At 37.4% G+C, this 25,383-nt stretch overlaps 2 protein-coding genes and 1 non-coding gene across 3 annotated transcripts; 2 read left to right on the forward strand and 1 right to left on the reverse strand.

Annotated features, from left to right (window-relative positions):
• Positions 1–227: 227 nt before the first annotated feature.
• On the forward strand, positions 228–7,054 carry LOC126593507 (polyadenylation and cleavage factor homolog 4-like). Its single transcript, XM_050259601.1, has 7 exons — positions 228–971; positions 2,602–2,703; positions 3,027–3,284; positions 3,709–3,837; positions 3,927–4,334; positions 4,682–6,592; positions 6,717–7,054. The coding sequence occupies exons 1-7, from the start codon at positions 606–608 to the stop codon at positions 6,729–6,731; spliced, it is 3,189 nt and encodes a 1,062-aa protein (XP_050115558.1). The 5' UTR covers positions 228–605; the 3' UTR covers positions 6,732–7,054.
• A 5,605-nt stretch (positions 7,055–12,659) lies between these two features.
• Positions 12,660–12,740, forward strand: TRNAL-AAG (transfer RNA leucine (anticodon AAG)). The gene has a single exon. It is a non-coding gene; the product is annotated as a tRNA-Leu (tRNA).
• Positions 12,741–14,885: 2,145 nt separating this feature from the next.
• Positions 14,886–15,947, reverse strand: LOC126593591 (uncharacterized mitochondrial protein AtMg00810-like). The gene is made up of 2 exons (XM_050259694.1): positions 15,393–15,947; positions 14,886–15,290 (listed from the first exon to the last, which is right to left on the reverse strand). Exons 1-2 carry the CDS (start codon positions 15,945–15,947, stop codon positions 14,886–14,888), a joined length of 960 nt encoding a protein of 319 aa, XP_050115651.1.
• Positions 15,948–25,383: the final 9,436 nt, after the last annotated feature.

The following is a 25,383-nucleotide window of genomic DNA, read 5'->3' on the forward strand; positions in this document are numbered from 1 at the left end:
TATCGTGTGGTCAGAAATTATTGTAATTTTTATTATTTAAAATTGAATATCAACAGTACCTAACAAAAATTAACTATACAATATAAAATAAACAAATATAATTGTAGAATTTCTGAGATCCTTACAAAGAAAATCCAACGAATCCTCTCTCTACAAAAAAAACCCTTTTTTACTTTCTCGATTCATGAAAGCTCCTCCTTTTCTCTTAAAAAAAAAAAAAAAAAAAACTCCTTTTATATATTTTTCTTGTCTTAAAAGGACCTTCCCCGCTATATATTTCCCTCACACGCAGATGCACACTCTTCTTCTCCATCGCCTTGTTCTTAATCTAACCTAATTCCCAATTCCCCAATCGCCAATCTCGGCTCCGATATTTCAATTTTGTTTTTGTTTTATTCAATTTAATTTGTATTCCTGTAAGAAGAATCAGGGCTTGTATTGATAATCATCCATGTACTTAGGGCTTTCTTATTAATTATCGTGTTGATAACTAGGCCTTTTGCTGTTAGCAGTATACAGTTTTGAATCGAATTTTTTTTACTGATGGCGGAATTGTAATCGAAGATTAGGGATTTAGGGTTAGGGTTTTGATTTCTGAGACTGTGATGGAAATGGAGAGCTCGCGTAGGCCGTTTAGCAGATCGAATGAACCAGGCTTGAAGAAGCCCCGATTGGCCGAAAACCCGAATGGCCGAGCCTTTGGTCAGAGACCCGGTGGCGGAGCTAATCCAGTGCTGTCAAGGTTCAGAGTGAGTGATAGAGACGTGGGGAGCGATGATCCGAATCGCGGGGATGGGGGCTATGTGCCGCAGCCACTGCAGCATCAGGAGCTTGTGAGCCAGTACAAGACGGCGTTGGCGGAGCTCACCTTCAATTCAAAGCCAATTATTACCAATTTGACGATAATTGCCGGCGAGAATGTCCACGCCGCGAAGTCGGTGGCGGCAACCGTATGCGGCAACATTATTGAGGTGAAACTAAGCTTTACACTGTGTATGTAGCTTTGTTTTTGTTTAATATTTGGTTATAATGCCAGTTGTTTCAGTTCGATTTGTAAAATGAAAAAGAAAGGGATGGAGGTGGGAAATGAGAATTAAAATGTGTTAATGCTCATGTCTTATGTTATGCCGATAATTTAGTGAACAAAGTTCTGTTCCGAAAGTTTGCCCCGTTAAATATTTGTTTAATTTCTCAATGCAAATAACAAAGCTTTGTGCTGTGTGGTTGTCTAGTGTTGACTGTGAGTGGGAATGTTTGTATTCGCCAATGAGCGCATCAAAGTAATAAACATCCAGTTTCATTCTTACATTTCCAGTATGATATTGAGTTGAGGGTTTGTCTGCAGTTAACATTGGTCAGGCTTTTCACGTGTAATCAATATGTTTCTGGCAGCCTGTGCAGAATTTGTTTAATCCATTGCACACAAATGAGTCTGTATATAATTACATGAGAGAATAGTTTCGACATTCTGTGATTATATGGGTTTTGTGGAATGAGCTGTTGCAGCTTTCGAAACCAAATAAATAAATCTTATCCTTATGGCTATGGCTTTACACAGAAAATCTCTACATATAGCCATTTTTTTTCTTTATTTACAACAACATTGCAGCATTTGAAAGGGGAGGAAAACCACTTTCTTAGCCTAACAGATGCTGCTATGTTTAGAAAATCAGCATTATATGTTGTGGTTGTATATAAGAACCTTATTTTACTAGAGTTTTGGGAATTTTTTTTTAGACCTGATGGTAATGCCCTGCAAGACTTCGATAGCTGAATCTCTGCAGATGCATGATGTCATATGGTTTTACTCACCGGTATTTATCTTGCTGAGCATCAAAACAGACAAAACAGAGAGTACATACAAACCTCAGGTTTTGTTAGAGCACTAAAATGATAGTGCCTATTTCATTGACATCCTTACATTTGAAAGATGGAGGGCATATTTGACCTATTAGTGTGATTACCACCAAAATATATGTTGTGCATTACATTTATATACACTTGTATATGTCTTAATAGGTTTAGATGTTCAGTCCGTTATTTGTTCTTAGTCTTGAATTTCTCTCCTTTAGGTTTCTGATAGCATGCATTCCTGTTCTAGCTGAGCGTATTTTCTGATTATCTGGTGCCTGGAGATGTTTGTTTAGATGTTACATTATCTATGAGTGGCAGAGTGCAGGATGTCTTGTTAGTTAGTTTTCAATGTTCTCGTAAGGCAGTGACTCAAATCCTTGTGAGACAAATTGGAATGAGAGAGCCAAGTTTTTTGAGGACACACGAGGAAACAAGTCATAAAATATAACCATAAAAATAAACGAATGAAATAAATATTACTCGCATTATTTAGTTACTGTATTTCTCCTAACGATTCTAAGTTTGCTGCCACTGGGATGGTTTAGAAGTGATGATTCGTGCAGTTGTGTTGCTTTTGATATCTTTTACATGCGTTTGAAGAGTCTAAACTGACACCAATTCTCCTTCCCCCTTCCACACTCTTGGAAACCATTGGTTCCAGGCCTTTGGTGTATTAATCGCTTATTTGTCTAAATAATATTGGCTGCATCTAGTGTATAGTATCTAATCCTAGATAGTAATCTGCAGGTTCCCAGTGAGCAGAAGTTACCATCACTTTATCTTTTGGACAGTATTGTAAAGAATATCGGAAGGGATTATATCAAATATTTTGCTGCCAGACTCCCTGAGGTTAGATTTCCTTCTTGATTCTCAGTATGCTTTTTCTAGTTAATGCAAAGCATGTTTTTTTTTTCTTTTGACATGTAAGAATGTGTTGATGAACATTCAATATGAAACTGTATTAAATTTGAGCAACAATTTGTTGCCATTAGGATACAACTGTCTTTGGTATCCCTGGTGTTCAACACTAACCCATTACCTGGTATCTTTCAAATAAAAAAGATGTTTGTCTGCACACTAAGTCCTTGCTACCTGTATTTGTCACAACCCATGGTAGACTTCACCCTTTATTTTTTACTTTGCCAATTCTTTGCCTTTTTTTGAACTTATAGGTATTCTGCAAGGCATATAGGCAGGTTGAACCTCCTATACATCAAAGCATGCGGCATCTTTTTGGAACATGGAAAGGAGTGTTTCCTGCTCAGACGCTTCAGATGATTGAGAAAGAACTCGGATTTTCTTCTACAGCAAATGGTTCATCCTCTGTAGCAGCAACATCAAGACCAGATTCGCAGTCACAACGACCAGCACATAGCATTCATGTGAATCCCAAATATTTGGAAAGGCAACGGCTTCAGCAGCCAGCAAGGGTAAGTGGAGTTCTGAAGTCCGTGGTCTATGTGGATTGTGGGATTGATGTTTCCACGATTTAGTGGTGGATTGTTAAAGTTATGCACAAATAAATAATATCATCTGAAAACTATACTCTGATGAGCTTTTTTTAACACTGGAGACTACAACCAAATCTTAGAATTCTTATATCAGGTTGTAAAACTTCTATTACTCTTTGTAGATAGTCAGAGAGTTCATTTGTAGAAATTAATCTTATAGTTTAGAGTTATTTTATATTTTGCAGCAGTATCTTATTTCTTTACCAGATGACTTAATATCTGAGAATATATATTTTCTTTGCTTGACTCATTTTCTTTGTACAACCTTGATTATACCATCATGTTCATTATGAAAAGATAAGTGCTTTTACTTATTTCTTTTATGCCGGTTTTTGGTATGAAGGCAAAAGGAATGGCTAGCGACTTTTCTGGGGTTATGGCAAACTCAATTGATGATGATGCAGAGAGGCCAGCCAGAGCAGCAAGTATCAGTGCTGGACGACCATGGGTTGATCCTGCTGTTAAAATGCATGTATGTAAAGTAAAATTTGATATTATGTGTGTATTATTGTCCCTTTTTTTCCTCAGTTTCATGATATGTAACATTTGCACAATTTGCAGCGTTCCAATACAGATGCACTTAGTGATCGTGTTCATGAGGAGAACATTGGTGCTGAATATGGAGAATACGAATATGGTTCAGATCTTCACAGGAATTCAAACCCGGGAATTGGAAGAATTGGTGGGAAGATTACAGAAACACTACCCACCCAAAGAAATGGTTTTAATATCAAGCATGGACTTACAAATTACTCGGCACCTAAATCTACGAATGCTGATCCTCGCTTAAAGACAGCACCAGGCATTGCAACTAGAAACAGTGGTGGCCTGTCTAGTAGCTGGAAGAATTCTGAGGAAGAGGAGTTCATGTGGGATGATATGAACTCAAGATTAACAGATCATGGCCCTCCAGATATTTCTAGTAACTCAAGAAAAGATCACTGGGCTTCTGATGATTCAGAGAAATTGGTAAGCTCCAATTATTTGTACTGATTGAAAAATTGGGACCCTGAAGGTTGATTACCCTACTGGTTCACGTTAATTTCTCAGCCACAAAGTGTGGAGGCAGATACAGGAACCATTTTTTTTGTGCTTCAGTTTTTATTGATAGCTTGCTAATTCGCATAAGCATTTACAGTTTACACGATGCTGACATAGTTACTGGGCTGATCCCTGTTGGGACTGATACAATGCTTTTTACTTTCAACACTTAGTGTTACCCGTTATGATGCACAAACTCATACCGCCTGTTACATTACATTATTAAGGATACTTTTTTTTTTTAAAATCTTAATTGGAATTGCTCATATTCTCAGGGCTTTGGAGGTCAGTTTCGTAAACCAAAAGGTGGAAATGATTATGCATCAACAGCTGATATGGATACCTCTGCTAATCCTACTGAACAGAAAGACCTATCTGCTCTTGGTCAGCGAATGTCATCACCTTGGACATTGCAGGACTCTATCGGTATTGACAGGCTGACCCCTTCTGGTACTCCTGTCATTAGTTCGGTTCATTCAGAGCGTTATGCTTCAAGTTTAAGTGGGCTATCGACAAGTGGAGATTCTTCTGTGGCCAGGATGGGAAGTAGAGCACAAGTAGCGTCTTCTCGAATTGGAACGTCAAGTCTAGGGTTTAATGCAGCAGCAGGGCCTACTGGAGCTTTAGGAAAACAACAGCTTCAGTCTGTGAGAACTGCATCACCATCTGGACAGTCATCGATGCACCAATATTCTCCCTCACCTACATCTGCAGTACATCCCCGTCATCACTCGCAAAGTTTAGCTGACCAAGACTTTGCTGAGGACCCTTTGCCAATTCCAACTCCCAATGTTAGATTGGGCAGCAAAGCAAAATCACAGCCTCAAGATCTATCTTCGTCAATTCCTGACATCCAATCAAGGCACAAATACCCCTTTCGACAACAACCAGACAGTATAGAGTCTGAATCTTTCGGTCACACTAAGAAGCCTCATGTGCCACAGGTCTCTACTTTTTCAACTCCCTCAACTGTTGGAGATTCTATACCAGATCTTTCAAATGTCCTTGCTGCAGAATCCTCAGGACAGTTGAACACAAGTAGTTTGTTGGCTGCTGTTATGAAGACTGGAATACTCTCTGACAAATCAATTACTTGTAGCCTGCCCAATTTGAATCGTCGGGACATGGGACATATTCCATCACAGTCTGGTGTTCAGCCTCCCTTGCAAAGTGGACCCTCCCCTACCCTTGCACTCCCAGGGCCCAAGGTTGCATCAGCACCTTCATCAGGTCACCTTTCTGGTGAGAACTCGCCAGCTTCCTCAAATGTATCACAGAAGAAGGTAGCACATCTGCCAATTCCACCTAGCCAACCTCCTTCCTCTCTTGATGGCAGTGCGTCAGCAAGTTCAACTGTGGTGAGTAATGCCTCAGATCCAATTTCAAACCTTTTAAGCTCCTTAGTTGCAAAGGGTTTGATATCTGCATCAAAGTCGGAGTCACCCACTCCTGTGCCATCCCAAAAGCTGACTGAACTGCACAACAAGGGCCTAGGTGCACCTGCCTCCAAATCAGTGTCAGTATCTCCAGTTTCAGTTTCAGTCTCTCCAAGTCGTCCTGTTACATCCCAAACTGATGCGTCTCTCCCAGAACCTGTAGCTAAAACATCTGCTGCCTTACCTCAATCTACCAAGACAGAAATACAAAACCTAATAGGCGTTGCCTTTAAGCCAGATATAATCCGAGAATTTCATCCAGCTGTGATAGATGAACTTTTTAATGACCTTCCATATACGTGTAGCATATGTGGCCTTAGGCTCAAACTTAAAGAACGGCTTGAGAGACATTTGGAATGGCATGCTTTGAAAAATCCCGAAGGCAGTGGTTCAGTTATGGCATCAAGGAAGTGGTATCCAGATTTAACGAGCTGGGTTGCTGGAAGGACAGTACCCCCTTTGGTACCGGAGGCCATCAATTCAATAGACGAGCCTAATGAGATGATGGATATTGATGAGCCCATAGTTCCAGCAGACGAAAACCAATGTGTATGTGTTATATGTGGTGATATTTTTGAAGATTTTTACTGTCAAGAAAGGGATGAATGGATGTTCAAAGGAGCTTCGTACATGAGTATTCCATCTGCGGCCGGTAAGATGGAAACCACAGAGGAGAGTGTTTTGAAAGGTCCCATTGTGCATGCAAATTGTACAGTGGAAAGTTCACTCTCTGATAGCCATGTTAAATTGGTAAGCTGTTGTTAATTAGCATGTGGGAAAAATAATTGTCAAATTTTCGGCCCTTCTTTTATTAGTCTTCTACCTTAAATTTTCGACTTTAGATGCTAAGATCTTACCTCTTACTTTTTGGCAGGAACCAGATGCTTAGTGCTCGAAGCTCGAAGCTCGAAGCTGAAGAGACAAACTCCATGCATTCCAAACTTATGAGGGAAATCCAGGTTTATATAAACGTGTTTTTAGATGTGAATCTTCAATGCCCTTTTTTCTTGTGCCACAAAATAGTGGTGAGAGCGTTCGACTAGCTTCTCCTTTACAATTTTCCTTTTGTTTAATGCGTAGTTTGAGAGAAGAAGAAATACATCCATTTGCGAGATAGTTTCCATCTCAATGATTTCTCTTATGTGGTGGATGTTTTGATATATATGTTATGTTTTTTACCTCTCTGAAGCGGTTTTGCGCTTGGTAGATGCATTTGTGGAGATCTTTCATCATAATTTAGTGCCATTTTTTTTTTGGCTTCTGTAGTGTTTGTTTATGATCCGCGGATTGAATTGGAATGGATAAACTACTAATTGAAGGAATCTCGAAGTAATGAAAAAATTGTTTCCAACTCGAAGGTTGAAGGTGGAATGCTTGTTAGGGAAGATTAGAAGGGATTAGTTTCTTTTATGTCTGATCCCGTTCTAATCCCTCTCAAAATGAAAAATTAGTATCATCTATATGAAGATTCATCCATTACAATTCAATCTTAGCCAGCAAACGAGGTTTAATTGTTCCGCGAAAGTATTATGTTTTGCTAGAATTTTGTTACGGTGGTGACATGGCATATGTGTGGAGCCTACATATCCAATCGTATGGTGCCACCAGATGCATGAATGATGAAAACTTTTTTCTTATTTGCACATGCCAATATTTCTTACAAGGATGCCCTTTCTTACATCTCTCATCCCACTTTGAAAGATTAATCTCTCAAATCTCAATCTTTCTTTCTTGCGCTCAATAATTCAGTATTATTCCTTGCTCAATTTAACTTCATGAATTCAACCTCTTTCTGAGAATATGTTCTAAATTAATCACAAAAAAGGTTCAATGTCTAAGTGAAAGTTCTAGGATGGTACTTGTTTAAACTTAGAAGGAGGTGAGTAGGTTCCAATTTAAAAAATCCAATTCAATTTTCAATTCTCAAATTAAATCCATATTCACATCACATATTAAACTATCATACTCGTATGCAATTAAAATGATAAATAAAAAGTGCACAAGGATGTAGGATTTAACAAGGCAAAACCCACCATTGGAAAATTCCTCGGGCTCCCAAGTCAGGACAAACACTAAGAGAAATGAGTACCGAATGACTTACAAAACTCATCAACCAGACACGCATACTAGTAGGTAGTTTTGTCTCCGTGCTTTGCTACTTGATCTTTCTTCAGCCTTCGAGTGAAAGTGGCACGATACTAACGCGACCGTCAATCACTATCTCCTCGAACTTTGCAAGATACTAACGCGATCATGTAGAATATATGAAATGAAATGATATTTGGAAATCAACCAATTATGAAAATCACAAGACACATTTTCATAATTGATTTCGATTAAAGCACAATGAAAAATTAGTGAACAAAACTAAATTTTTCTTTAAAAGAACAAATACGTGAATACAAACTCTGATTTTTCTACCATAAACCTCACGGGAAAAATATGAATTTTCTTTTAAAAACATAGGCTTCTGACCGACATGGAAAACAAACTTTCTGCTATTATATGAATGACGATGCTTTCAGTGCATGGTGCTGCATCATATGCAAACTACAATACATACCTTCAGAGCATGCAGCAATCTATAAGAATATATATGTATTCTAAAACATGCAGCAACAGCAAAACGAAACCCTAATGTAATCCCATATATATATATATATATAAAAGCTGCAGTAGGAGACTTCAAAATGACTTAAAACTCTAAATAGATGAGATAAAAATAAAAACAAAAAACATTTGAAGGTGTTGAGATAATAAGGCATAAAACTAAATTATCAAGTGACTCATCCGGATGTATATGCTAAGGTTTTGTTCACACTTAAAAGTCATGGGTTTTGATTAAATCCTAGCTATCATGTAAATAAACCCAAGTATACTCTTTTCTCTGTAGACATATCACCGTAACAATAATCATGCCAAATTGATTGATCTAATTTATTGTAGTTAATCCTAACTACATGAATGCATACGTGACAAACTTACCTGAATGGATGTCTCTGAAACGCTTGTTATTTTGGTGATTGAGAGCATGAGAGACAAACTTAGACTAAAATAATTACAATGGAAAACATGTACTAGTCTAAGACATTACAGACTTAGGCGTTTTGTTTAGGAATAGCCAATTTTATCCTAACACTAAGAATTTCTCCCAAAACAATGGCTTTTCGTTCGAATTATGACCCTCCAACAACATTTTCGCACTTCTGTTTTCACCTTCTACGCTAAAAAACTAAGAAGAGATGCATGTAAGAAAAAGAAAGTGTGAAAATCACTTTCTGACACAAAAATTCATCACAATAATGGAGGAGGAATCAGTAATTGGAAACGTTGATACCTGATATTATATTTTCTTACATGATATGATATGCTTTTGCTTGCACCAAAAAAAGAAAAACAAACAATTATTTATTGTTTCTTATACAACTTATATACGAAAATCCAAAGTCTATGGCTTATGGTTTTGGGTGTAAATATAATCCAAGTGAGCTTCAGCAATCATCCTTCTCCGCAGACACTCTTCATCTTTCTCATCGCATTCTTCTGATCCCATCAGCTGTGAAGAAAATTACCACAAAAACCGAACAAATAATTAATCGAAGAAGAACATTCAAATATAATAATTAATTGATGACGAACACGCACATAAGTCATAGATAAATTAAAATGGAGGAGGGCGGGATATATATATATATATATATATCTTACATTTACAAGATCATTGCTTCCAGTTAGGGAAGCTTTGTTTTGCTGCTGAAGACGAGCACGAGCAGATGATGGGTTGGAGAGAAGAAGAAAAATAAAGACAGAAAATATGAGAAAGTTTTGGTAATTCTTCATCTGCTTCATTGTTTCTCTTCTCTATTAGCTTTTGGCTTTTGGCTTTTGGCTTTTGGCTTCTGGATTTTGGCTTTTGGGTGGTGAGTGTCTGTGTTCTGAGAAAAAAACGGAAGGAGAAGCAAAGCAGTGTATAAATAAGATGAATATAACTAACAAGGGTTTCACTCATAAGGATGGCCAAGCACACAGTTACAAGCAGTGCAGTTTGTGGGGTCTACCCACTTCCTTCTCTTTATTTGTTTATGCCAAGAAATAAAATTTAGGAATCTTAATATTATGGGCAAGGGTGCCAGAGAAAGGTAATTAAAGTTATACTAACCCTCATGAGGAAGAGATAGATTGAGAATGTGAGCAACTACTAACCTGTAAGTTTAAGACATGCTTACTTATTAAGAACCAGAATTATCGTATCGAAATTATTAGATAATAGAGTTTTTGTTATTATATTTTTCTACCAATCTCTTTTATCAGGTGATTAGAGAAAGATAAATAAAGAAATTATATAAACCGTTTCATATAAGTGTTTCTCTTACTACAATAAAAGTACTTAAATAAGACATTTAGATGTAGGCGCCTCATCTTCCTACTTCACAAACCAAATAATATATACCGTTTCATATAAGTGTTTCTCTTGCTCCGGTCAACAAATTTATGAAAAAAAATAAGGCATTTAGATGTTAGGCGCCTTATCTTCCTACTTTCTAAACCAAAGAATATACACACTATATGGTAAGAGTGGGTGAGATAAAGAATTTCATTGTTTACTACATGTTTGTCATTGTCATGGCCATTGAGGTCCCAAAAAAAACACAGTAAACAAAAACAAAAAGATGCAGAAAAAGGAGAAAGAAAGAATCCCCACGACTCAATGTTGATGCTTCTCCTTTCTCTTTAGAGGCATAGATGGTAAGAGTGGGTGATATAAAGAATTTCATTGTTTACTACATGTTTGTCATTGTCATGGCCATTGAGGTCCCAAAACAAAAAACAGTAAACAAAAACAAAAAGATGCAGAAAAAGGAGAAAGAAAGAATCCCCACGACTCAATGTTGATGCTTCTCCTTTCTCTTTAGAGGCATAGAAAGAATTAAAGAAAGAAAGAGAATAGCATATGTCTTCCCACCAAAGACAAAGTCATCGTCAACCATGTCAACTTTTGGAATTCCTTCCTTGACATGCACGTATGCCCTACACAGCTGTTTTCCATTTGACAATTTTTTTTTTAAATTCCAAACACGTACTTGATCAAGTATTTTCTAATGTTGGAAGATATTCGATTCTTTATATATACGACGTCGATAGTACTGCAGATGAGTGTTCTTTCTCATTAGTTCTGAAAAACTGATCAAATCAATAACATTCAATATGTCGAATCATATCTTTACGTTTCACTCTAACTCGTCGAATCTCTATATCTCATCTTAACCCGTCAAATCTTTTGTATTTTGTTTGTCTCACTGTCAAGTCCGTGGCCCCGTTCTAGCGCAATTGGTGATCTGTTTTTTTTATTGTATCTTGCTACTTTGTGATCAAATCGTGAAAACAATATCTTTATAAAATAAAAATAAAATTACGTACGATAAATGTTTCTTCTAATCCTCGCAAAGAGAAAAACCTTACTGACTTGGAGTTGTCCTTTTTAGGTCCCAACAATATCGAACCAGGAGCTATATGAACACGAATAAACCCTACAGCTCAACTCAATACTGAATTCGTGGCACTGACTCGTAGATGCCTGTTTTCCTAGTTGAAGAGGAAGATGCCAAGAGAAAACAAGAATTTTCTAGCCTTAAAAAAGTTGTATTCATCATCCCCAATTGTGCTCCCACTAATTAACCTAGCTAGCTTTGTCTTTGTCATCCTACTGTGGCTACTGCCTTTTAAGCATATTCTTACTGTGATATGTTTTTTTTAATCTTGTCAAATGACGTGATGCTAATCCAACATGTTTATTAATTAATACTTTTGTGTTGTGTTTCAGTTCATCCACCACATAGTCACATACTATTTGTATTTGTAGAGGCGGACGCACTAAGGGGCAATAGGGTTAGTTAATTCTCTCAATTCAGATGAATTTTATAGATAATTCGAGTGTTACGAAGGTTGGAGTTGACTTTCATACATGCCCTCTAACTATTTGATAATCTTAGTAGTTAGGGCATTCCTCTTTAAGCCATCACGTGTTGGCTTCAAATCTTCTTTTTACCCTTAACGAAGATTAATGTAGAATATTACTTCTAATTAAACAAAGAGTTTACAATATTTCTACTGTAAAATTATGTAGTACATACAACTTTTAAGATATCATCCCTAACACAGACCAATTCGAGTTATATGGAAGATTGACTACTCAACATTTTCTAGATGCTTACCAAAAATTAAGATGTTCAGATCAAAACTAAAAAACAAAAACTAATGCTGGAACTGTTAGTCTGTATCTTTATAACTTTGTAACGTGACATAATTTTGAAAAATCCAGACAATAATCTGTCTTGATATGATCACTTTTCTAGACCATTTACAGTTCATTGAATTGGTACAAAGAGGTGCTTCGATATTCGATGAGGTCTACTTACAACATTAGAGTCCTGAGAGCTTTTATTTCCAAATTTGAGAAAAAAATAGCATGTATACGTTGTGATATTAATTTTAACACGTGTGATTGTGCAAATCACTAGTAAAATGTAAGTAGGATACTAGAATGTCATATTCCTTTATGATTGTATTACTTGCAAGGCAAAGAATCATATCCATTATACTATAAATAAAAGCACTATACATAAAAAATAACGCGAATTCCTCAAACACTTCTTCATCCCCCTCTGCCACTCTCTCCCTTCAGTAAAACAGGCCATAACACTGAATAGAACTTTGGCATTGTAAATGAAATATAGCCACCGTTTTTTATTGGGATGTAATTTGCCTAAGAAAAAATAATTTAAAATATTTTAGTATGTTTTCGACAATTGACAACAAAGTTGAGATGGCCGAGTTGGTCTAAGGCGCCAGATTAAGGTTCTGGTCCGAAAGGGCGTGGGTTCAAATCCCACTCTCAACATTCAATTTTTGTTTTTTTTTTCAAAAAATTTGTATCTGTTTTGGGCCCTACGGATATTTAATTATAAAAGGCCCAATACAATTTGCATTTTGTCTGGGGAATGAAGAAATCTCTTTAGGAAACTGAAAAAAAAAAAAAAATTCAAGGAGCTCAAAATCTCGATCATCTTGTAGTTTTCTGTTCTTTAATCAGATTATATTTCATCTTGGACTTTTATTTGTCTAAAGTTTGGTACAGTTCTTGGCTTTGGATGGTCGACATTTTGTCGCACAAGTTAAGGAAATGATTCTTTACACGCAAGGAATGTTTTGTTTTCAGAATTCAATGTTTTTAATTATGAATTGGTTGCATGCGATGTTTTTGTCTGCATTTGTGGAAATGAATTGGTTTTTTTCATCTGAAAAATTCCATTCTTGATTCTGGATTGCAATTCATGAGTTATAGAATCAGTTGCTAACAAGTTGAATTTGAGTGATTTGCTAACTTAACACGTGAAAAGGGTGATCAATTAGTTTAACATGTTAATGAAGTGATTTGTTCACTTAATAGGTTAAATTTAAGTGATCTATTTACTTAAATGTTTGTTTTGAAACCGACTTAAATCCAATAAAACTGACCCGGTGTATATCTAGAAGCTTCTCCCTTTAAGAATAAAATACAGATCGATTGAGTCCGAATTGAGACACAGAATTGAAGGAACACAGAAAAACCGTGACCATGCCAGCTATATGCATGCGGATCCAAGTTGATACATATATATATGTATGTATCTATGTGTGTCTGCTGGTTTGATAAAAAAAATCATTCACGGTTTTGTGAAATTTTTTATGTATTTGTAGAACCCGTGAATGTTTTGTAACAAATAGATTAGTAATATATATATATATATGTATGTATGTATGTATGTATGTATGTCTGCTGGTTTTGTAACAAATAGATAAGTAATATTAGGTGAAAGTGTGCACTGTTCATATAATATGATCGATTATTTAATCCAACTGAGCTCGATCGACTGAGCTATCTCTTTCTCGACAGGGCAGTATTCAGATGCTGCGCAAGTGTGCAAATACCTTCAGTGCAGCAGCTGTTTGCCTTGCCGACATACATGGATAATACCAACCAACAGCTGCTTCACAGAAATTGCTAAATATCATGATTTATTAGTCAGATGAAATATAGTTTAAAACTCTAAACCGTCAATGTTCTTGTCTTCTTCTTACCAAAAAATCTTACGCATGCAGAATAAAATCTGACTCGGTTTTCCCCTTAAGCATATTCATTGTACTCATGGTTTCTCTAATCGAGGCATGCTAATATCTAATTATGCATGTCAAATTACGGATGTAAATCGTGCTATTATGTATTTTCATCTTTCATCGAGTTTTAGTTTGTCCATTAATTTAATTTTTATACATACAAATACACAAAAGTGCTCAAGCCTTAATCAATTGTTAAAGTTAACATGATACTAACCATTCTTTTGAGTATCCATACTACAACAATTAATAAAGGAGATGCTAGCAACATTCTCATTTGTACCTTCTCAGTTCTTCATCTCATTATGCAAGTCTTTCTCAATGATTGGAATCGTCTACTTTCTAGATCATCTTTCAAAGTCAACTTTGCAAAAAATCCACCAAATCAGAAATTATTTAACTATTCGGTTAACATTATCAAAATTTTAGTGTATAAGCCAGAAACTTATTTCGTCCATTTATTGGATAACCATTATATGACTCAACAAGTTTGATTTAGTTAGTTTTTTTTTTAATTTTTAATTTTTAATTATTTATTATCATTATTTTTTTTTACAACAGTGGTCTTTAAAGGGTGATATAGTGTTGGAAAAATAATCTAACATATAGAAAGTAGACCGTTTCAAGTATCAAGCGAGTAGCGACGAAGAAAAGATGCAACAGTGTATATATAGACAGTACACTACTCTTGCAATTACAATTATATCCTTGTCTAATCTATCTATTTACATAAGAAACATAACAAACATTTTAACAAACATCTAACTAATTTTACTTGATTCTTTACACCCCCTCAAGCTGAACTTGGAGGCATCGAAAGGTCTAAGAGTAAGCTTGGATTGCAAATACAGAAATCTAGATTTAGACAGAGATTTGGTATGAATATCAGCTAACTGATCTTGAGAACACACATATTGGACTTTGAGAAGATTAGCAAGGACCAACTCTCGGATATAATGATAATCAAGTTCAATATGTTTGGTTCGAGCATGAAAGACTGGATTGGATGCAAGGGATATGGCAGACAGATTGTCACACCAGAGGAAGGGACTTGAGGAAGATGAAGGCTGAGATCTTTGAACACTTTGCAAATCCATGTGATTTCAGCGGCTGTGTGCGCTAACGATCTGTATTCTGCTTCAGTTGATGAACGAGCAACCGTGGGTTGCTTCTTAGCACTCCAGCTAATAAGATTGGATCCCAGAAATATGCAATAGCCACTAGTAGATCGACGATTAAATGGACAGCCAGCCCAATCAGCATCAGAATAGGCAGTAAGATGAACAATACCTTTCTTGAACCACAAACCATGACTCACTGTGGCTTTGAGGAATCAGAGAATACGTTTGGTTGCTTGAAGATGTGGTTCTCGGGGAGCATGCATAAATTGACAGACTTGATTTACAGTAAAAGATAAATCAGGTCGTGTCCAAGTTAAGTATTTCAATGCACCTACAATAGATCTGTATTCTGTTGGATCAGGTGACAATGGACCGGTGTGATCGAGTTTGATAGATCCAAGAGGAGTGAGGCATGGTTTAGCACCATCTATGCGGGTCTTGTGAAGTAAGTCAAAAATATACTTGCTTTGATGTAAGAAAAGACCAGCAGCAGATCTCTGAACCTCAAGACCCAAAAAATAATGCAAGGGGCCCAAATCCTTCACAGGGAAAACAGTACTTAGTTTCTGAATGAAACTTTGACAAGCTGCAGGATTCGGACTTGTGACAAGTATGTCATCGACATACACCAAGACAATAACAGGAACAGATTCTTGGAGCACAAATAAAGAAGCATCAGATTGAGATTGATGGAATCCTAAGGACTTAAGGATTGCAAATAATTTGTCAAACCAGGCCTGATGGGCTTGTTTCAATCCATACAAGGATTTGTGAAGCTTGCAGACATGATTAGGATAATTTGGATCACTGAAGCCAGAAGGTTGCTGCATGTAGACATCTTCTTGAAGGTCACCATGTAGAGAAGCATTACTGATATCCAATTGATTTAGAAACCAGTCCTATTGGACTGCAAGAGATAGAAGAATTCGAATGGTGACGAGTTTTGCAACAGGATTGAACGTTTCCCTGTAATCCAAACCAGCTTGTTGATGAAATCCTTTGGCCACAAGCCGAGCTTTGTATTGATCTATAGTGCCATTTGGATGTTTCTTAACTCGAAACACCCACTTACATCCAACAATATTTTGTTGGGAGGTAAAAGGAACAAGAGACCAAATGCCGGTTGACTGCAAGGCATTGAATTCATTCTGCATAGAGCAGACCTCTAATGGGCATGTTTTGAAGCCTGAAGATAAGTAGTGGGGATAATATCAACCGTATCTGGTAAAGGGTGTTTGGTGGTTGAGTAGGCTTTGGGTTTAGAGATGCCAGCTTTAGACCTAGTGATCATAGAATGAGCATTAGTAACTGAAGAAGGCTCATGAGGTACTGGAAGATCCTCTTGAGGTACTGGAACATCAACAGTTACTGGAGGATTCACTTGAGGTACTGGAACATCAACAGGTACTGGAAGATTCACCTGAGGTACTGTAAAATTACCAGATTGAGCAGCAGGTATTGTGAATTGCAGATTGACAGACGAATTCACTTGAGAAGTATCAGGAAGAACATTAGATGCAACAGGAAAGGCATATGATATACTCTGAAATGGAAAATTAGTCTCATCAAATATTACATGCCGAGAGATATAGACTCGTTGTGTAACTGGATCAAGATAACGATACCCCTTGTGTTGAAGACTATACCCAAGGAAAACACATGATGTACTTTTGCTGGCCAACTTGGATGTAGTATAGGGTTTGAGCCATGGATAACAACAACAACCAAAAATTCTGAGGAGAGAATAATCTGGAGAAGTGCCAAAGAGGAGTTCCCAAGGGGATTGCAGTACACCACCAAGGGGAAGTCGATTGATCAGATAAGTAGCAGTTGAAAAGGCTTCAACCCAAAACATATGAGGCACTTGAGATTACACTAAGAGTGTACGAGCAGTTTCAACCAAATGACGATGTTTCCGTTCAACACATCCATTTTGCTCAGGAGTATGAGGACAACTAAACTGTTGTAAAATGCCATGAAATTTAAGATAATTATGAAATTGATGACTAGTAAACTCACCCCCTAAATCAGAGCGAACAACCTTTATTTTATTACCAATAGCGTTCTCTACATAGGACTTGTATTCCACAAAAGTTGAAAATACAGAGGACTTGGACTTTAAGGGAAAATACCAGTTATACTTGCTGTAATCATCAACAATAAGCAAGTAATATCTATAACCACTCACTGGTATAACAGGAGATGGCCCCCAGACATCATAGTGCAACAGTTCTAGCCGTTTAGTAAATACAGATTGAGGAGTACCAAAAGGAAGCTTGTGATTCTTTGCTAAAGCACAGTCTTTGCAGAAGAAGGCCAGAGAGGATTTGCCTTGGACAACAACTTTATTGGTAGACAAAACTTTACGAAAAATAGCAGAAGATGGATAACCAAGTCTGCTGTGCCATATGCGAACATTAGCAGAAGTACTTACAAGTGCAGTAGGAGAAGGAGGGACGTTGGAGAGAGCAGGTGAACTATGAAGCGGAAAGAATCCATCTTTAACTTGGCCCCGCAAAAGCGTCATCCCCGTAAAACGATCCTTGACAGAGGATCCATGAATATCAAGAGTCAAAGAACAATCATTATCTTTAATAAACTGATAAGCAGAAAGGAGACTATGTTTCATTTGAAGCACATGAAGAACATTTTGCAGTTTAAAAGAGTGAGCAGGAGTATGCAAAATAGATGTGCCAATATGATCTATAGACAGACCTTTACCATCTCCGATGTACACATTGTCTTCACCATGGTAGGGAGTAGGAGATTGGATGTTTGCTATATCATTCGTAATGTGAGAGGTAGCACCCGAGTCTATGAGCCAAGAATTGGATGACTTTGCAGTATAATGAGCACACACGGCAGCAAGTTTAGCTGGAGGAAACTTGCCTGAGATTTCTGGATTCATTCAGTCGAAGCAATCAAGAGCTTCATGACTAGTAGAGCCACAAATTTGACAAGGAGTTTTGTGACCTGAAGAAGAAGCATGACGATTAAATCCAGAGTTATAAGATCCTCGAGTGAAACCAGAGTTGAAATTACCACGATTGGAACCACGATTGTAGCTGCGATTAGAACCACGATTAAAGCCTCGGTTAGAACCATGAGTGTAGCCTCTGTTAGAATTATACTGAAAGGAATTCTGAAGTGGTGATGCTCCAGGATTTTGAGCAACAAGAGCTTGTGGTGGTGTAGGAAGGAGATGCGCTTGGCTTTGCACAGAGAATGCATGAAAAGGCTCAGAAGAGGAAGATTTCTTGCGACACTCCATGGATAACTCCTTGGTGAGCAACAGGCCATGTAATTCATCCAACGAGGTAGAAGAAAGGCAAAGTAAGATAGAATCAGTGAAGGATTCAAAATCATCAGTGAGACCTGCAAGAGTCGCGGTAATGAGATCACGATTGGTGACAGATGCACCAGCTGCAGTGAGAGAATCGAAGATCTCCTTGATTTGTTGAAGATAGTCAGCCATGGATTGAGAGCCTTTCTGAATATTTTGAAGCTTCGAACGCAATTGATGAATGTGTGCATCCGAGACACCACCAAAACGCTGCTCAAGTTTGAGCCAGAGATCACGAGTGGAGGAAACACCGATTGTGAATGGAATGATTTCCTCAGAGAACATCGATTTGAACCAGATAAGCAGATTCTGATCTTTCTCATACCATTGCTCAAAGTGTGGATTGAGGGAGCGATCTGGATAAAAGGGAGATGGACAGGGCTCAGTGCCATCAACAATCCCTATAAGCTTGTAGCGACGAAGAATCGGAGCAAACAAGGCTCGCCACGACAGATAATTGGATCGCCGGAGCTTGATCGGAACCATACTGCCAATGTTCTGAATCGTGAGAGAATTATACATCTGAGAGGTATTGAGATTTAGGGAAGAGGAATTAGGGTTTGAAGAAGGCACCGACTCAATTGGAGAAGAAGAAGCAGAGGGAGATGCCATCAAGATTCAAGAAAAAGAAATCAAGAATCTGAATCGGAGTATAACAACAACTCAAACAATCACGTCGGAGAAGACGATCAGAGAGGAGCGGAAGATTGAAGAAGAAAATTGTAGGATCGAAGAGGCCGTGAGGCAGTTTGGCGATGCTACCATTTAGAAAACCAAGATCCACAGTTTCTAAATATCTCTCATTTATTGATTCAATGTAATAATGTTACAGTGATGCAGCAGTGTATATATAGACAGTACACTGTTTTTGCAATTACAATTATATCCTTGTCTAATCTATCTATTTACATAAGAAACATAACAAACATTTTAACAAACCTCTAACTAATTTTACTGGACTCTTTAGTTAGCATGTTAATTTGGTATATCTTTACCTCTTCTAGATTCTTTAGTTGCTTTTTGGGATATATATGTTTGTAAGCCATTTTCCAAACAATTTCACAATCTATGGATTTTTGTGGGTCTTTCTACTATTTCAGCTATTTGGAAGGCTCGAAATAAATTTATTTTTGAGGGTCGTCCAATCTATTTTCATCGCCTTTGCATGTCTATCAATTCGGCGATTGTTCATGGTAGGAAGTTTATTCCTGGTTATTCTCAGGGTTTTGACACTCGGATCATTTCTTTTTTGGGGATCCAACCTATCCCTCGCAAGGCACCTACTATTCTTCATGTCCTTTGGTCTCCTCCTTGGTTTCCTTGGGTTAAGCTTAATACAGATGGTTTGTCTAAAGGAAATCCCGGTCCTGCTGCATGTGGAGGTGTTTTCAGGAATTGTCATGGTCGTTTTCTTGGAGGTTTCTATCAACGGATTGGTCATTGTAACTCTTTTTTTGCAGAGTTATCAGCAATTATTATTGGTATTGAGTTTGCTTATCAGCGGGGTTAGCATTGTCTTTGGTTGGAAAGTGATAGTTCTAGTGTTATTTCTGCTCTTCAATTGTCTGATTTTGATCATCCTTGGCCTCTTCATACGCAATGGTCTATTTGTTTGGATCGCATTCGGAAAATGACTTTCTACGCATCTCACATATATCGCGAAGGAAATCTTGTTACGGACAATTTTGCTTACATGGGCTTGTCTTCTCCATCTTTAACATGGTATGATTCTCCTCTAATGGCGGTTCGTGCTGCTCTATTTTCTAACTATGTTGGCTTGCCTGGTTACCGCTTCTCAAATTAATGTGCATGTTGGCATCTAGGTTTGTCTCACTTTTTTTTTTCTCCTAACTTTATGGTGTTGTTTGACTTGTTTTGCAGGTTTAGACCTTCATGTTTGGTTCTAGAGGGGTTAGGTTTCATGTCCCCCCCCTCTTTTCTTTGTATCATTCTCGTTTTGTTTCTAGAAGGGTAAGGTTTATGCCCCCTCTTATTTCTAGTGTATTCCTTTTTGTTATCTCTGTTTTTTTAGGGGTAAGGTTTATGTCCCCCTGACTAGGTGTAATTTGTTTTTTTCGTTATCAATAAAATTACCCTCATACCGTCGAGGTTTTCCCAAAAAAAGAAAAAAAAAAGTTTACAAAATTTAGTCTACAAAGTTAGTCTCTCTTGCATTACTCTAAGTAAAAGTCCAAATAAGAGAGTTGCACATTCGTCAATGAAGAAACGTGAGGCCATCACCACCATGTGTGCACGTGCGGTGAGCCGGACTTAGATAATCAATTAGGTATATAGGCAAAAGTCAAGATCTAGTTCGCAAGCTCTCTACTCTTGGAGAAAAGCAAGGCCTTGTTCTTTGAAGAAACGGCTGAGACGTGCCATGGTCATCGTTCAAGACCTTAAGAAAGAATAGAAGATCAAAGCAGAGGAGCAGAGAGGAGAAAAATGGCGTAAATATATATATGTAGGGTGAAAGGTCAAAAGAGTGATCGAAATCTTGGAAGAGAGAAAGAATGATACAGACATATCAAATGGCTTTGAATTGAAGAGATATGCATGGTAGGGTTAGTGTATCTTTTGATTCGTTGAATCAATATACATACATATATATATTCATAAATTATATGTGTAAATATTATATATATGTATATGTTTATGTAATTAAATGTATTCTGCAATTAGGTCAAACAACATGCAACCATATATTAATGGTAATATTGAAAATTCTTGAATGGAGGTTGAGTTCTTTCCATTTCATTTTGGATAGAAGTCAACCCTTGATTCAATGCATTATTGTAAATGTCAAACCTAGCGCCCACCTGATGATGGTATCTTTAATTTCAATATGTGCACCTTCTTCTGGATGAATCAAATTCATTGACATCTTGCAGGAAACATTGAATTGAGATTTTTTGGTATACTCCGGGGTATTTTTTAGTTTTAGTGGTTTTAACTGTTAAATTTTTTGTTAAGGATATAAAAATTAAAACTAACGATAAAAAATCCTGACGTATATAATACTCCGGAGCACTACAATTTAGACATTGAACATTCAAGAACCTAAATCCTATTTATACATAGTTACACACACATTTATATGTGTCTTTCTTTATTGGTTATAATGGAAAATAATCCAATTCTTGACATCATTTGTCTTTAAAGCTTATACTCGATAGAACTTGTCAATCAATGTCTTAAAAAAAAACTAAAACTTTGGCGGCGAGTGCCCCAACTCAATAGAACTTGTCACCCAGCTTACGTGAGAAAGCATCTCCTCACTGAAAATTTTCTGAAGTATCCTTACAAGCGAAATAAAAAAAAAAACGTTAAAATGAAATAAATGTAAAAGGGGTGGTTGATTTGATTTTTTAGAAAGATCTCACATGAATAATGTTGGGACATAAAGTATTTTCACTTGTTAGAGCACGACATATGAATTATCAACTTAATATGACAGTTATGTCCTTGACGGACCATGCAGACATTATCCATACCTCAATGGGCTTACAAGCCTCTATTCCGCAGAGCACCCAAGAAGTCCACATTCATTAGTCCTCAAGGCCCATCTTGCCGCCAAACGACCTTAACGCGGACGACCTTGATATACTATCGATCCGCTTATCAGTCCTTGCACTTATTGAGAACGTTTGAAGCGTAATCGAGACGTTTGGGGGAGCATCATTTGCAATAACCTTGCAGAATGCTTCCACATTGGTGTTGTAGACAAGCTACCATCTACTCCAAGATTCAACGAACCTGAACGCTAGGGTTTACTCCTTGTTTGCCTATAAATAGCCAAGCCTCAATCCCTTTTTTAGGTTAATTTATCTCTAGCTACACTTATACAAACCTAAAATTCTCTCCTCACTTAAGTATCAAAGGCTCTGTGACAAACACCACACCGGTGTTACTTTGTTTAGTCATAACTCCCTTAGTCTCTTTGATTTTGTATTGCAGGTTCTCGTCAATTCAATCCCGATAAAAATTTGCACAAACAAATAAGTTCGTTCATCATTGGTTTGATTCAATTTAATGATGTTGGCATTGGATGAGGATGGCACGCATATATATAGGCTACCTTCATATGCGTATGTATAGCTTATTCAAAGTGCTGCCGATAGAAAGTAGCCAACCTCAGAAAACATTTTTAGAACTCCAACGCTTTTCTTATAGATGCCAACTCTCTCCTACTTTGAAAATGGTTATCTCCAACTCCCTCACAAGTCATAAAACAGTTGTATCGGAATAGCAAAGAACAAACAAAGAAAAACAATATGTCGTTCTCAATAATCAACACCAAATCTGCCAAAAACAAAAAACAAAAAAAATAGTAACACCAAATTAGTTGACTAATTATTAACATACTAATTGTTGCCCACTATTAAGGTACGTATGTATAAAGAAATGCATTAAAAATGATGAAAGAAAAATCTACACTTTATATATAGTGTTGTGAAATTTTTCTTAATACAAGAAATTAATACTAAAGACAAATGGTATGACACATCTCGACTGAAGTCGAGACATGTTGGCTGTCACGTGAGGGTGACGTAGCCAAGAGCGCAACAGAAGTGATAATTAAAAGAAAATGCAAGTAAATAAGAACCCTAAGACTAAACTTATTCCACTAGAGATATTATAAGTGTGTGAAAGTGACCAAGTATAATTTACACAAATATCAGAGCATAGGTAAACAAAAGTGCAGTCGAACCAACTAAGTACTATACAAACAAGGAGAAGATCCCTACTTATTTATGAAGATGTCAGAACCGCCAAGAGAATCCTCGCCACCAAAGATGATAAGCTACCTAGAACTTGGAGGGGCGCAAAACAGAAAACGTGAGTGAGCAAAAACAAAGCTTTTGAAAACATAGCTGTCTTTATGAACATACTAACCCCTCACTGTAAAACCCGTATAATTTCCCAGAAAATAATAACATGTAAGTACATAAAGATAATGCAAAACAAAGACCATGTCAAGATATTCAACCATAAAATGTGTAAGCCAGGTGATACTAATCAATGTAAAATAGTATGCCAGCCGGAGTCGCCTAATGTGACTTGTATGGCTAAATCTATAGCTCATCAAGTATGTCTGCACACGATTTGGAACCACCTATTGTGGTCTATACGACAAGGTTGGGTGTAAAAATAAGTATGCTTAAGTGTTACGATTACGTGAAGGTTGTACGAATAATCACGGGTCACCTACAAGTCGGAACCACCTACGACAGGGTTGTGCACCAAACTTGGATCCAAGGTGAGCGTGCGGTGTGGGAGGTGAACATCAAGTGAAGGACTATGCCCTGGCCACGGGCGAGAGCACTAACACTGGGGTTAGTGAGCTCATAATATAACCACTTGTAACCATACATAACGCAACTAATACCATCATGATGTACTCACCTGAAGCTTACCTGAGCTTCTGCAGCCTCATCCAATACTATGCATAGCTATACTAATGCAATACTAACACATAATGCACACATGACATGGCATTTAAAACAATTTATGGGAATCGTAAGCATATATACATATATAGAAAACAAAAGCCAACTCACTGGTAAGTAGCAAGATCGTAGCCCCCAAGTCTTGCCTGACCACACTCATCCTCAGGGTACGTCTCATCCTTGGGGTGTTTGAATATACCAACGTGATCTACTTAACAGCACAAACACCCCCATAGTTTTAGAAAAAAATTTGGACGTCATACGTGCCTGGCACACTGACGGAATCCCTAACGGCATTAGGGAATATTCCGTTAAATCATAGCATATTTTGTTAAAGTTACCTGACGCCGTTAGAATATTCCGTTAAAGTTAACAGAATATTCCCTTTCCTTCTCCGATGACTCGCTGGAAACTGCCGCTGGCCGCCGTCTGTGTCGTTGGTTTCTGGAAAATTTTATAAAGCTTATAACTACTGCATTTCTCAACCAAAATTCATGAATTTTAAATGGATTTGAAGCTCTTGAAGAATAGAACACAACCATACCTATTTGAGGTCCGAAAACCAACGAAAAACGGTAGGGATAATTCTTAGAAAAATCGCCCAACTCTACAATCCCACGATCGTGCTTATTCCGACGTCTAAACTTATTCAAAACTAATCTAAAATGCTAGGGAAGTCGAGTGGGTACCTTGCTAAGCCTTAAAACCTTAAAATCACGTCGGGATCGTGACGGTGCAAACTTCACCTAGCCGGAGGTTATAGTTTCTCGAGTTCCCGTGATCCGTTCTTCGAACTAAGGGTACGGTTAGACTCGTGAGGTCACAAGGAACACGATGGTGACAAGTTTATTCTCGATATGAGGTGTTTTGATGAAGGTAGGTGTGTGTGTGTGTGTGAGGGTTTTGGGGTGTACGGACAAAGAAGGATCGAGAAAGGAGGAGAGGATGAAGGTGTGCAAGTGTGTGTATGTGTTTGATCACGGATTGGCCAGAAAAAGAGAGAAAATATTAGTTGGTCCAAAAGAAATAATAACCAAATCTGATTGGGCTAGAAGTGATAGGAACTAAAGTGATTGGTGGGTAACGTATAGCCAACCCAAAAACATATTTCTACCCAATCTCGATCTTTATTTGTCGTAACTTTTCCGTTAGAAAACCAATTCGACCCTAACTCACGTCAACGCGCTCGTGACGTTGAGTACGATTTAATTACGATGGTAGAAATAATAATTTAAAACTACATATGTACATCCACGTCACTAAACCACGAGGGCATTACCGTCCTTTTACACACTTGGGGAGAAAAATATATAATAATTCGGGATGGGTCGTCACATGGTAGATTAGTTTGATGAACAAGGCATTCCTTTTTAATGCAATGTGTTTCAAGTTTAAATTTTCTCCTTTGCCTTAGTGTAAATATTGCTTGCAATAGCCACTTAATACTACGGTCTAGTGGTATTCTTCTTCGCT

The sequence above is a fragment of the Malus sylvestris genome, chromosome 12, assembly GCF_916048215.2.
Source record: "Malus sylvestris chromosome 12, drMalSylv7.2, whole genome shotgun sequence".
Classification (NCBI taxonomy): Eukaryota; Viridiplantae; Streptophyta; class Magnoliopsida; order Rosales; family Rosaceae; genus Malus; species Malus sylvestris.

What these genes read in the sequence shown, in the direction of transcription:
- LOC126593507 (XM_050259601.1), top strand. Translation starts at nt 606, where the DNA reads ATGGAAATGGAGAGCTCGCGTAGGCCGTTTAGCAGATCGAATGAACCA. An exon ending in ATCCTGCTGTTAAAATGCAT is followed by an intron (nt 3,838 to 3,926) that starts GTATGTAAAGTA and finishes CACAATTTGCAG; the next exon opens with CGTTCCAATACAGATGCACT. An exon ending in CTGATGATTCAGAGAAATTG is followed by an intron (nt 4,335 to 4,681) that starts GTAAGCTCCAAT and finishes TCATATTCTCAG; the next exon opens with GGCTTTGGAGGTCAGTTTCG.
- LOC126593591 (XM_050259694.1), bottom strand. Translation starts at nt 15,947, where the DNA reads ATGCAGCAACCTTCTGGCTTCAGTGATCCAAATTATCCTAATCATGTC. An exon ending in TATCTTTTACTGTAAATCAA is followed by an intron (nt 15,291 to 15,392) that starts GTCTGTCAATTT and finishes TTGTGGTTCAAG; the next exon opens with AAAGGTATTGTTCATCTTAC.